Source organism: Schistocerca serialis, chromosome 2 (assembly GCF_023864345.2).
Source record: "Schistocerca serialis cubense isolate TAMUIC-IGC-003099 chromosome 2, iqSchSeri2.2, whole genome shotgun sequence".
Taxonomy (NCBI): Eukaryota; Metazoa; Arthropoda; class Insecta; order Orthoptera; family Acrididae; genus Schistocerca; species Schistocerca serialis.
Window position 1 is genome coordinate 46929325 of NC_064639.1, and position 14272 is coordinate 46943596.

The 14272-nt window shown below is 40.9% G+C and overlaps 1 protein-coding gene across 3 annotated transcripts in view; it reads left to right on the forward strand.

Moving 5' to 3' along the window:
* The window catches only part of LOC126455439 (uncharacterized), a 140593-nt gene that overhangs the window by 122342 nt on the left and 3979 nt on the right, over nucleotides 1-14272 (forward strand). For 2 of the 3 annotated variants that reach the window (XM_050091188.1, XM_050091190.1), the window contains one exon: nucleotides 13106-13252. The exons of the other annotated variant lie outside the window; for it this stretch is intronic. Coding sequence is in view for 1 of the 2 variants with exons in the window: in XM_050091190.1 (XP_049947147.1) it covers nucleotides 13106-13246 (141 nt within the window). In the remaining variant the exon portion in view is untranslated. Of the gene's footprint in view, nucleotides 1-13105; nucleotides 13253-14272 lie in introns of those variants that run through there. 3 annotated transcript variants of the gene reach the window in all.

Genomic DNA, 14272 nt, shown 5'->3' on the forward strand with positions numbered 1-14272 from the left:
CTGACAGTGACTGTTGTAGGGCTTCCATTTCCCTTTCTCAAATGGAGGTTGTGTTTCGCGTATACATATTTTTCAATTATGTAACACTCCTCGACACCAATTTTTCTATTTAAATTCATAAAACGAGAAAATAACAAATAAATTGTTAGACACTATGCAGTCATATCGGCACAATAAATATATATATATATATATATATATATATATATATATATATATATATATATATATATATATATATATAATATTTGTGCCCCATGTCACAACATTATTTCTCCATCTAAACCGTCTGTCAAAATATGTTAAGGATACAACTTGCACTACGTAAACTCTACAATGTATGTGAAAAATACGCCAGAAATATTTATGGCAAGTGTTACATTGTTATTACTGTATGACTGTGAACTGTCAAATTAAGAGTCAAAATGTTATTTTTACATCAAAATTGTTCCATAGTTCTACAAAAAACATATGACTAAAGTAAAATGCTAGACAGGCTTTGACATATTATTCTAGGGATAATGAGGGTATACATGAAAACGAACTGATCAAGAAGCAATTTGGGGACGAATAGTAACTTCAAGTGTTTTCACCCATAAAATGTATTTCAAAAATACATGAACGGCCTAACTTACTGTAATTGCACATCAAAAATTTATATCAAAAATATGTACATAGGTTACATCAGCAATGAAATGTTTCTGTCAGGTGTCACATCGTGATTTTTACATCTGAAACGTCAGTCATAGGAGTGTAATTTACAGTTTTTACATGTCCAAAATAGATGCCAAAAAGTAAATCAGCAACACACACGGTTTTTATGTCAGATGTCACACTGTTATTATCACATCTCATATCATGCACAAAATGTCGCTGTGCACTCTCACATTATGTGTCGTAATTACATTTCCCTGTCTAAATTATCTTTGTTATTGTCTCATAACAGTAGACAAAACACATGGTCAAAATAACATACAAAGAAATCAGATGACATTTCATATCAGGTTTTAATTAAACAATATTCAGTAACCCACCAAGCCTGTATGTGTACAAAATTTGAAATGGTTAAAATACTACCCTAAGCAGACAAGCAGTGACAGCTAACTCAAACAAAGAATGGTCTTAATTTCTCTTAGCTATATTAATATGTAACTTGCTCTTGACACTTAAAACATTATTGTAAACTTTGAATATAGTTGCCACAATATTATATACCTATCTAAATTCCAATGCAGCAACATTTGATCGTTCCTCCCAGAACGAAACGAAACTATTTTATTGGTAGTGTGGAATTAAAGTAATGGAGCACTGTTTTAGAGGAGAAAAACATAAAGCATCAAGAAAATAATAATTAACGTTGTTAACTGATTAATATAGCTTTATTTTTAGTACCTTTGATCTTGGACAAACTTCTGGTGACATGTTATCCACCAACATTCCACTTTTGAGCATTTTAGCACATCAAACCGTTTGATGGGATCTTTAATGTATCGCATCATTTAAACTGCATACTTTCATGATACAAAATCATAACATCAAAACTTAATTCTATCAAACAAAACGATGAACAAGGTTCCACACAGAATGGAAAGTTCAATCCCTCAAAGTTACAACCTTAGCATACAAATAAAATTATCCATCAAAATTACTAAATAAGTTGAAGAACAACACATGCAGATTGCTTATCATAGTATACAAGTATATTTATGGATCTCTGATCACGAACTAAAATTCTAATTTTACGCTAATTGTCTGTGTTATTTGTCAAAATACATAAAGATTTCTTTATAACATTACACAACACACATGGTACTACTGCTCGTCTAACTTACAGACTGTAGGGTATTTATAAATTAGAGTACTTTGATGTTTGAAGTACACAGAAACCAAAAATTATCGACATTATTTGTATAAACACAAGACACTACTGTTATAACTTCCAGGTTTAATTGTACTTCTTGAGAACTGATTCACATTGCCACACAGTGGCAACTACATGACACTTTGATGAAATAGCATACTGAGCAGTGGTAATACACCTTTCTATAGGTGAGAAACAGGTGTTGCTGTCCTTCAACTATCCATGTTCAACCACTTTTAAAAGTCACCAATGTTTCTTACAGGCTCCATGATACGGTGTTACTGTTATCTGACAATATAAAACATTTTTCATTTTATGCTAACAATCCTTGCTTATGTTAATGCACAATGGAGACTATATGACATTTTGCCCCACAATGACCATCATTTTACACCAATATAGTAGTAAACTGACCTGTGTATTGTTATGTTACAGTATACCTGTAATGACACTCTCCTAGTAATGGTGACTACTCTTGTTCTGAACACTATTGGGTGCAGTAATAATGGCCAGCTGTGTGTGTGTGTGTGTGTGTGTGTGTGTGTGTGTGTGTGTGTGTGTGTTTGTGTGTGCTTGTGTGTGTGTGTGCTTGTGTGTGTGTGTGTGTGTGTGTGTGTGTGTGTGTGTGTGTGTGTGTGTCAAATTTTGATAGTGGGTTGTAGCTATTGATATCCCACATTTCATATTTGGTTACACATAAGCATCAAATGAAACTGTAACAAAGTGCCCCAGTTGTCACTATTCTTACACCAAACTTTAACAAATTTCCCCAAACATCACCAACTAAAGAAGGTGATCTATTCTAACGAACAAGATACGTATATATAATGCCAGAAAGTCGAGACGTTCCAACAACAAAAGATGTAGTTTCGTTACATCATGTGCTTATGTCAATATCCCATCTATGATGTCACACGCCAGACCGCTTTACTACATCACCATGACATCAGGCACAGGTCACTGGACCTTGTCTGTGTGCACTCACAACCCAAGATGTCACGCACATACTGACTGGTTGTTTTGTTATGATGGCCAGTAAAATACTGCACTGATTCTGATATCATAGTGTCAATTTCAATTATCTGTACATGGTGTAACGATGACATCATAGTAAAGGTGATGTGGCTTGTGATCTCATAGATACAGCACTAATGTACACATGAATTATCACAAATCTGACTAAGCAGTTTGCTTGTTGGAAGAAGTCTTCATTTGCTGGCACCAACAGACCTCAACTTGCTGATGTATCGTTTTTGCTTGTTGGAACAAGTCATATTTTACCAGTTAAGACTCAGCTTGCTGAGCTGGCAATGTGTGGGACAAATTGTTACCGCTTTATGCAAAAATGGTTATATATGACGCAATTTGCTACAACTTTGTTTAAAGTTGATGTATGGAGCAATTTTTACAGTTTTGTTTTATTGCTTGGGATACTATTCGAGATCCAGTGGCTGACTCCCATTGGCAAGCTGCTTAACCTACAATGCCAGCTCCTCGTGTTAGGGAGCTATCAGAGATCCGCTAGTTGACATCATTGGTCATGTACGAGATGATGTGTTGCAATATCGCAGCAGTACATCAAAGTGTAAGTGCTATTTGTTATAATTTTCCTATAACACAGCCAGTTTGTCACAATTTTGCTTTCACATAGCGATGTATAGAGTAATTTCTTAGAGTTTTTGCTGTAACATGGCCATTTATGGACAATTTGTTACATTTTTCATAACATACCGATGTATGGCGAAGTTTTGTTACATTTTTGTTATAACACGAGCATTTTATTACAATTTTGTATATCAGTAGTGATTCATGCGGTAATTTGTCACAATTTTGCCGTAATGTAGCAATCTGTCACAAGTTTGCCGTAACATGATGATGTATACAGCAATACGTTACAATTTCACTTCCTGTTTGTCTGTAATTGATCATAAAACAGGGGAGATCTAGTAGCTGACAGCCACTGCCGAGTTATAGCACATACACTGCCATCTTCTGGTGTTACAGTACTGTTTGAGATTTAGTGGCTGACACGCACTATTAGGTTATGGCATGCATACTGTCACCACATGTTCAGGATGAAGGTAGTCACCAGAATCAGGATTGTGGTAGTCGTCATATCATGTCGCCATCTTAGCAGCAGTTTCATTCACAGTGATTGTAGTCACCATGGTCGAGAGGTAATGGTAGTAAACTAGTCAACTAACCATCATTGCCCCACAGTACTATGTCAGGTAATCGTAGTCACCCTGAAAACCGTTCGTCACTGCCCCACACACAAGTCTCCAAACAATGGCAATCACAATGTTAGTTGACAGTAACTACCCTACCCAGTTGTACCTAGGGTAATGACAGTCACCTCGTCAACTTACCATCATGTCCCAGTCAACAGTATCTGGAGATACTGGTGTTCATCATGATTGGGATAATGGTAGCCACTGATGAACTGACCATCACTGTGCCAATAGCATTCAGGGTAGCGGTAGTCACCATGGTTGAGGAGTAATGGCAGTTGATGCTTATCTGTAACATCACGATGTGCCTAAATTGTTACAGCTTTGCTATAAGAAGGGCAACTCTACTTTAACATACCGATGTTTAGAGTACCTTGTTACAATTTTTGCGACAACAATGCGCTGTATAGGGCAATTCGTTACAATTTTGCTGCAATAAGTCAATGTATGGGGAAATATTTCACTATTTTGCTATTAAATGATGATGTATGGAGGACAACATGCGATATAGTCTCCACTGTGCCATAACATAAGAGGTGAAAGGGAACACAAACGTCTAAAAAATAAAATAAAATAAAATAAAATAAAAAATATAAAAAAATTAACAGGAAGTGAAAAAGTCTAAGCAAGTATGACTATAAGTCAAATGTAATGATTTAGAAGCAGGATAGATGATGCCTACAAGAATATTAAAGAGGCCTTCCGAGAAAAGAGAAGCAGCTGTAGGAATATCAAGAGTTCAGATGGAAAACCGGTTCTGAGAAAAGAAGGGAAAACTGAAAGGTGGAAAGAGTATATGTAACGCAGATACTTCCGTATACCACTTCTTTGCGTATTGATTCTTTCTGAACTTCAGCCTACTCTTCATCACTACTATATTGTGATCTGAGTCTGTATCTGCTTCTGGGTACGCCTTACAATCCAGTATCTGATTTCGGAATCTCTCTCTGACTATGATGTAATCTCATTGAAATCTTCCCGTACCACCCAGCCTTTTCCAAGTATACCTCCTCCTTTTGTGATTCTTGAAGAGAGTATTCGCTATTATTATCTGAAACTTGTTACAGAACTCAATTAGGTTTCTCCTCTTACACTCCTTGTTCTAAGCCCATATTCTCCTGTAAACTTTCCTCCTACTCCTTCCCCTACAACTGCATTCCTGCCCCCATGACTATTAGATTTTCATCCCCCTTTACATACTGTATTACCCTCTCAATATCCTCATACAGTTCCTCTGTCTCTTCATCTTCAGCTTGCGACTTCGGCATGTATACCTGAACTATCGTTGTCGGTGTTGGTTTGCTGTCGATTCTGATGAGAATAACCCTATCGCTGAACTCTTCACTCTGTCTGTCCTACCTTCCTATTTATAACGAATCCTACTCCCGTTATACCATTTTCTGCTGCTGTTGATATTACCCTATACTCATCTGACCAGAAATCCTTGTCTTCTTTCCACTTCACTTCACTGACACCTATTATATCTAGACTGAGCCTTTGCATTTCCGTTTTCAGATTTTCTAGTTTCTCTACCACGTTCACGCTTCTGACATTCCACGTCCCGACTCGTAGAACGTTATCCTTTCGTTGATTATTCAATATTTTTCTCATGGTAACTCCGCCTTTGGCAGTTCCCCACCCACCCACCCCCCACCCCCCGAAAGGGTTGGAATCTTTAGCCAGTGGAGATATCATCATGACACTTCTTCAATTACAGGCCACATGTCCTATGGATACACCCTACACGTTACTTTAATGCAGTGGTTTCCATTGCCTTCAGCATCCTCGTGCCGTTGATCGTTGCTGATTATTCCGCTTTCAGGGGCAGTTTCCCGCCCCTAGGAAAAGAGAGTGCCGTGAACTTCCGGCCGCTCCTCCGCCCTCATTGACAAGGTCTTTGGCAGAATGAGGGTGACTTCTTATGCCGGAAGTCTTCGGCCGCCAATGAGGAGCTACTGAATGTAATTAGGAAGACAAGAAATTTGTGGCAGAACTTGACTAAAGGAAGGCATCGGTTGAAGCGACACATTCTAAGACATCAAGGCTGGGCTCTGAGCACTATGGGACTTAACATCTACGGTCATCAGTCCCCTAGAACTTAGAACTACTTAAACCTAACAAACCTAAGGACATCACACAACACCCAGTCGTCACGAGGCAGAGAAAATCCCCGACCCCGCCGGGAATCGAACCCGGGAGACATCAAGGGATCACTAATTTAATACTGGAAGAAAGTGTGGTAGGTATAATTCGCAAAGTGAGGCCAAGAGATGAATACAGTAAGCAGATACAGAAGACTATAGTTTGCAGTAGTTATTCGGAGATGAAGAGGCTTCCAGACTATAGAGTAGCATGGAGGGCTGCATCAAACCAGTCTTCGGAGTAAAGACCACAACAACAGCAACACTATTTGTCGATAAAGGCAGATTTATTTTATTTATATTGATGTATTTAATAGCACTGGGCTTGGAAGGAGTTTATTGCCTAAGGAGTTAGGTGATACAGGGGTGTGTTACGTAACAGAAGGATTTTTATCGTTTGCGATGTGTAGAAATGAATTCCCAGCATCAGGAGGGGGAGGAAGAATGTTTGAGTTCCTTTTCCAGGTGACGTTCCAGCCAAGGACAAACATGGTGCATGCCACAATTCTGGTAGTGTTGAACCTGTTCGATGAGGAAGTGGTAGACGCATGCAGAATCAACAACTGAAGGTAGGGGTGCTGTTCTCCAGACAGGAGGGTGTCATCCTAACTAGCCACCCTTGTACACGAAAGTTGCACTCGCAGAATTACATCTTGACGCCGAGAAGAACAGAGTGTAGGAGGAATTACGACGAGAGAATCAATGCTTACGTCTAAGTGAGTAGTAACACAAAGTTGCCACGCGAGATGATGTTTGTTTGAATACAGCTGGTAGGTTACTGAAGCTGATCTAAGGGACCATTGGTACAGATGATAACTGAAAAATAAATGATTCACTGGGACAAGTAAGAAGACTAGGTGGTAGGAAAAACGCTATAATGGAGTGCCATACCACGCATCTAACAAATTCGGAACAAGGCATGCGGAATAAGGCTCGAACGTCGTGTGAACCAACAAGAGAACTGACGGAGTCTGATAAAACAACCATGGACATGGCGAATCTAGAGGTGAACGTGATACAGTCCCAGCTAGATTTTTCATATGAAAGAGTGACAGTCGTGAACTCCTAACTGGTAGCAAAGGGGATGCGAGGGTAGAGATAACAGCATTACAGGAGGCCATACACCAAGCAGTACATGGGCAGTTGAATCCTACAATGTTACCCCTGGAACAATTTCTGGTTGGTCTATGGGAGGTCAAGAAGGAATTAATAGCAGAAGTGATACCAGAAGATAAACTGAGTGGGCAGAGCTTCTCGTTATTCTATCACTGGTACAGCCCAACTAGAAATACTAGTTCATCGATTGGCGACTCCATAGAATGCACAACGACCATATGATACATAAAATTAGAAGGAAGGTCAGCATTGGCTGTAATTTTGATGATGTATTAACAGCAAAATCGATTTTCGATCACATAATGATTATCTTCAGTGCTTTAGAGTACAAATTAAAGCTCATAGGCACAATGAATTATTGTGATCGTTTCATAGCTTTTATTACTGCTAATAACTAGACACCACTGTCTGCGAGCTTTAATTTGTACGCTAAAGCACTGAAGATGATCATTATGTGATCTAAAATCGATTTTGCTGTTAATAAATCATCAATATTACGACCAATGCTGACGTTCCTTCTAATTTTAGTACTAGTTCAGTTACCAGGGGCAAGTACCGGCACACGGTATTGATGTCACATAGTCCATCCCGGACAGATGAAGTGGGAATCTCTGGGAAAGTACCTACATGTAAGATCACAAGAGCAGATGTTGATTTCTAAAGAAAGGCAAAGTTACGCTTTACTGTCCGTGGCCAAACTCCTACTTTGTGAGATATGCCTAAATAGTGAAGACCAAAGCAAAGGGACTAGGTACAGATGTTTTAACGAAGCTCGGAACAAGTGAATATGTGGTAGCACCACACTCTTACTCCCTAAGGTCGGCTTGCGTTGGATCTATTCCATATTCAAGGCGGAAGTGGTTATTTTAAACTGCTAAGAGCGGGGCCGACTGAAAGAGATGCTGAGACTAGAACTACAATATAGTGACACAACTTATGACATCTCAAAAGTAGATTTTCATCTGTCAGCTACTGTCACTGAGACCTCTATTGTGAATATGAAACAGCCCTTGTATTTTCTGGATAAACCATTGGAGATACTTCCCGCCTGGTAAGTAATCCATTTACTGGACGAACAGATAGCAGGGGAAAAGGATGCATTACCATAGAGCAGATGTTCCAGCAAGTGCAAAACACCGTGATGAACAATGCATTAAAGTCATGAGATTATGTGTCTTGGCTTCTGGTACTCTTGTCGTACTGACTCTACTTCGTGTAACTTGCATCCGATTGCTGGAGCTCACAGTGCATGAGTCGCTAGAAGAATCGGGTTACCACTAGAAATTAGTAATTAATTTCATAAGCTGCCAGTGCACAGTGTGGTCCAAGCTGTAGTAAGGAGAAACGGAGGAGACTATTAAAAACGTCAAACCAAGGACATTGTTGATATTATTTCCAGGAGAGTAAAGAGAAGACAGTCCAGTGTAAGGGGAGAGGAGTGTTGCACCATGGTTTGGCTGGCATAGCGAATGACTCCTGCGATTGAATCAGCAAAACGATGTCATCAGGAGCCTGGCACAAAAGCATGTGTTCAGTACAAAAGAACAATTATTCAGTGAACTGTAAATGCAGAAGACGTCATCCAACGCCTCTGGGAGGAGGTGTTGCTACACATTACACCACTGACAGGGCTTCTGGACACGCTGGCAGACTCGTCAGTATGCATTATAAACTGACCTGACGAAGTCATGAGGTAGCAATACGCACGTGTACATAAAGCATAAACGGGCAGTGCATTAGTGGAGCTGTCATTTGCGCACAGGTGCTTCATGTGAAATGGTTTCCGACACGATTATGACCGCATGACGGTAACAAAGACTTTGAACTTGAAGTGGTAGCTCCTCAGGGATTTCTATACTCTGAGGTCCACAGTGGCAAGAATATCCCTAGAATACCAAATTTCAGGGATTACCTCTGGTATCAGACAACACAGTGTCCCACGGCCTTCACTTAACGACCGAGAGCAGTGGCGTTTGTGTTCAGTTGTCAAGTAGACAAGCAACAATGTATGAAATGACCGCAGAAATCAAGGTGGGGCCTACGATGAGCGTGTCCGTTAGGACATTAGGGCAAAATTTGGCATCAGTGGCCATCAGACGACCAAAGCGAGCGCCTTTGCCAACAGCACGACATCGCCTGCAGCACCTCTCCTGGGCTCGTGACCATATCAGTTGGACGCTAGACGACTGGGAACGGTGGCCTGGCCGGATGCGTCCAGATTTCAGTTGGTAAGAGCTAATGTCAGAATTCGAGCTGGGCACAGACCCTACAAAGTCACGGACAAGGTTGTCAACAAGGCACTGTGCAAGCTGGAGGTGGCTCCATAATGGTGCAGACTGTGTTTACATGCAATAGACTGAGTCCTCTGGTCCAACTGCACCGAACTTTGACTGAAAGTGTTTATGTTCGGCTACTTGGCGACCATTTGCGGTTGGTCAGTCGTGGATTTCATGTTCCCAAACGTGTCACGGGGCCACAATTGTTCGTGATTGGGTTGAAGAACATTCTGGGCAATTTGAGCAAATGACTTGGACAGACACATCGCCCAACAAGTATCCCTTTGAACATTTATGGATCACAATGGAGAGACCAGTTAGCGTACAAAACACTTTTCCAACTATGGACGGCTATAAAGGCAGCTTGGCTCACATTTCTGCAGGCCACTTCCAACGACATCGAGCTGCTGCACGACGCCAGCCAAAAGCAGGTCCGCCACGATATTAGGAGGTGTCCCGTCACTTTCTTCACCTGAGTCTACATTCCTGAATTTATCCTCCAATTGGGGGCAAGTTACAACCAAATTGTTATAATATACTTAAGCCAGTATTTGACCAAAACATTAACATTGCAAAAACAGAAATACAAAAAACGTATTCATAATTCCGTCCCCCACAAAAATTCCCAAAATTACAATTAACTAAAAACTGTATTTTTCCAGTGTAACATTGCCAGACAGTTTCACTATTATAAATCACTTGAAAGGCCACAAATGAACTATTTTTCAAATTATTTTTATCATTCTAAAAATTTGTCAAATATGAATTTACATGTCTATGTAGAAGAAGAGCATATTTTATGATAGCAAACCAAGAATTTAGTGCAACGAATCCACTTCTCTCCGCTTTTGGTTTTCCATATGAAAAAAGTAATCTTTACAAACAGCAAATAAAATCAGTTTTTAACAACAGTTCCAAATTCCGTCCCTGGGACAAAAAAAAGGAGTTGCACAGTGGACGAAATTACGAACACCCCCAGTCCCGCTGCTTCAGACCACACAGTGACTGTCGACTGTGCGCCATTCTTGAGTCAGCATCATTGCTGGTGTGCTGTAAGCGTCGCTTTGCAACCTGGGGGAACATGCAGTGTTCCACCCTTCTCGTGGGTTACTGCTGACACCGGCATGCTTTCCCGGCCTCGGCAACTTATGTCATAGAGGCCACCCACTGCCTTTCCAGCTCTACCTCAAATGCTGCGTTTGTTGTGGAATGAAGGACTAGTTCAACCAGCATTGAATCTATGACATTCGCTGCCATACACCTGCCACCACCAATGCACTGCAACTACTCCCTGGGAGGTGAACTGCCCTACTTCCTCATGCATAACAGACAGTATCACCTGCCACCCTAGAGCTAAAAACCATTGAACAGCCAAGATGGCGTAAAATATTTCTTTATTTAAGACACCTGGTTTCAACAGGCTTTGTTGTCATCTTCAGGTCCTAAAAATATTTTTGCTGTAAAACGTATTTATTTTACGTTTACCCTCAGCCAAGATGGCAAAGTGGATAAAAATCAGCACCCTACATATCGCACAGCCCTATGCTGCTTCTTGTGTCCGCCTTGCTTAGTCCGTCGTGTTTCTTTATTTCTTTCTTGTTTTGTCAGAGGAGGGCAATGTTATCTGCGAATCTTAGGCTCTATCGTTGATATTCTTCCGCCTTGAAGTGTAATGACATTCAGAAACCTAGCTTTTATTCCCGACATTACTTATTCGGTGTAAATGTTAAACATTGGGCGAGAAAAACTACTCCTCTGCCTTACTGCCTTTTTGATCACACCTAATCATTGCTGGTCTTCCATTCTACTTGATTCTGATACCCATTGTATATTACCCCTCATTCCTAAAATCGTACTCCTGTTGTTCTCAGGATTTCGAATATCTTGTGCCCATTTACATTGTCGAACGCTTTATCTAGATCGACAAATCCGACGAACGTGTATTGATGTTTTTAAGTCATGCTTCCATTAACAATAACAACGATAGAACTGCCTCTCTGGTACCTTTACCTATCCTAAAGCAAAACTGACCGACACTTGAGAGATCCTAGACTTTCGTTTCCATGTTTCTAATTGGTGTCGGCAAATTTATGCATGAGCCGTCAAGGTGATTGCGCGATAGGTAGCGCACTTATCTGTGGTTACTACCTTCAGTATACTGTGAATGGTGTTTTTCTGTAAGTCTGATGGGATGTGTCCAGTCTCAATGTTTCTACACACCCTAACGACTTTAATAATTCCGAAGATGTGTTACTATGCCCTCTGCCTTATTTAATCGTAAATCTTCCATACCTCTGTGAAATTGGATCCCCTGTGTCTTCCAAATTGACTCTCATTTCTTCTTCTGTTACGTCCGCTGACAGGTTTTCCCTGTGAGGTAGAGACGTTCGGTTTATCCTTTCCACCTGTCTGCTTTCTCCTCTACATTCAACATCGGAATCTCTCCTGCACTCTTAATGATGACTGCCTTTCTTTTAAATCCACCGTAGGTTGTTTTGACTTTGCTACATGCTGAATCTGCCCTTCCAACAACCACTGTTGTTTCCATCTCTTCACAGTTTTCCTGCAATCACCTCGTGTCATCTTCCCTCCATCACTTTACATTTATTAAATTCCTATCGGACTTATATAGCTGCTTTTCTATCATTTTTTGCCATTTTTGTACTTCCTTCTTTCGTCGATTAATTGAGGCACTTCTTCTTTTGCCCTAAGTTTCTTTACGTTGCCTTCCTAGTAGCTAGATTTTGTGTAAGCAACTTCTGTGATTTCACTTACTAGAGAACCCCTCTCCCTTTTAACTAAACTGCTTACTATGGTATTCATTATCGAATTATCTACCAGCTAAGGGAATCAAACGCACCTCGTCATTCCTCAGCACCTCGGTATCCTACTTCTTTGGACGTTGATTTCTGACCAGAAATCCGTATCTCCTTGCCGATTAACTTTACTGATCCCCACCATATTTAGACTGAGGCTTTGCATTTCTCTTTTTAGATTTCCTAGCTTCCGTACCACATTCAGATTTCTACCATTCCATACTCGGACTCGCAGTATATTACCCTTTCGTTGGTTACTCAATCTTTTTCTCACGGCTACCTCTGCTATTGGCAGTCCACTCCAGGAATGAAAAAGGTAAGGAAGGATAACGACAGCGTCCTTTGCAAAGGAACCATGCCGGCAGTATCCTTATGGGACTTGGGGAAAAAGAGTGAGAGCCAAATCTCGATGGCATGATGAAGACTTGAAGCGCCCCCTTCTCGAATGCCAGACCAGAGTCGCAGCACCGAGGCTTCTCTCTCGCTTTTGCCAAACGGAAGCGTTTAGCTGCGAGGCACAGCTGTACAGGCGGTACGAGCATGATCAAACCTCTCGATGGTACTGAGCTTCGGGGAATAAATTTTGTTGTTTAAAATACATTATGATTTCCGTGTTCTTTTACGTAATCGTCATTGTGAACACTAATGCTGAGGTTCTTTCCAGGTTAACCGTGGGCGGAAACAGCTAATCAACACGTATTCTCAGCCACGGTTACGTCTGAATTGTAGCCTCATGTGGCTTCGCCTTTACAGCTGTGATACGGAACTGTGCTGTATTTACAACATAATAAATAAATACTTATAGACTTCAGTCTTATCATTGTTTCTCCGTTCCTGTGTGCCAGAAAGTTTCAACTTAAAGACCGTAAAATGTCTGTATGAATTTCTAACGCCATAAGAAACTGTAAAATTAATAAAATTGATACGTAAAACATGCAATCCATTATACATTTTTATTGCTAAAGATTTTGTCTGATTCATAAGGGTTCCATTTTTTCCAAATGGTGGAGTCCACATTTTCATCCAGCGTAGCAGAGATCCACTGCTTACAATTAGCTTGAAGCCATTTATTATTATCATTTTTGTTCTATCGAGGCTGATGGTATATGGCGCTCGTTCCATACACTATGTGATCAAAAGTATCCGGACATCTAGCTGAAAATGACTTACAAGTTCGTGACGCCCTCCAACGGTAAAATTGGAATTCAGTATGATATCTGCCCATCCTTAGCCTTGATGACAACTTCCATTATCGCAGGCTTACTTTTAATCAGCTGCTGGAAGCTTTCTTGGGGAATGGCAGCCCATTCTTCACGGAGTGTTGCACTGAGGAGAGGTATCGATGTCGGTCGGTGAGGCCTGGCACGATGTCGGCGTTCCAAATTATCCCAAAGGGGATGTTCTATAGGATTCAGGTCAGGACTCTGTGCAGGCCAGTCCGTTACAGGGATGTTGTTGTCGTGTAACCACTCTGCCACAGGCCGTGCTTTATGAACAGGTTCTCGGTCGTGTTGAAAGCTGCAGCCGCCATCCCCGAATTGCTCTTCAACAGTGGGAAGCAAGAAGATGCTTAAAACGTCAATGTAGGCCTGTGATGTGATAGTGCCACGCAAAACAACAAGGGGTGCAAGCCTCCTCCATGGAAAACATGACCACACCATAACACCACTGTTGGCACTACACACGCTGGCAGATGACGTTCACCGGGCATTCGCCATAACCACACCCTGCCATCGGATCGCCACATTACGTACCGTGATTCGTCACTCCACACAACGTTCTTCCACTGTTCAATAGTCCAGTGTTTACGCTTCTTACGCCAAGCGAGGCG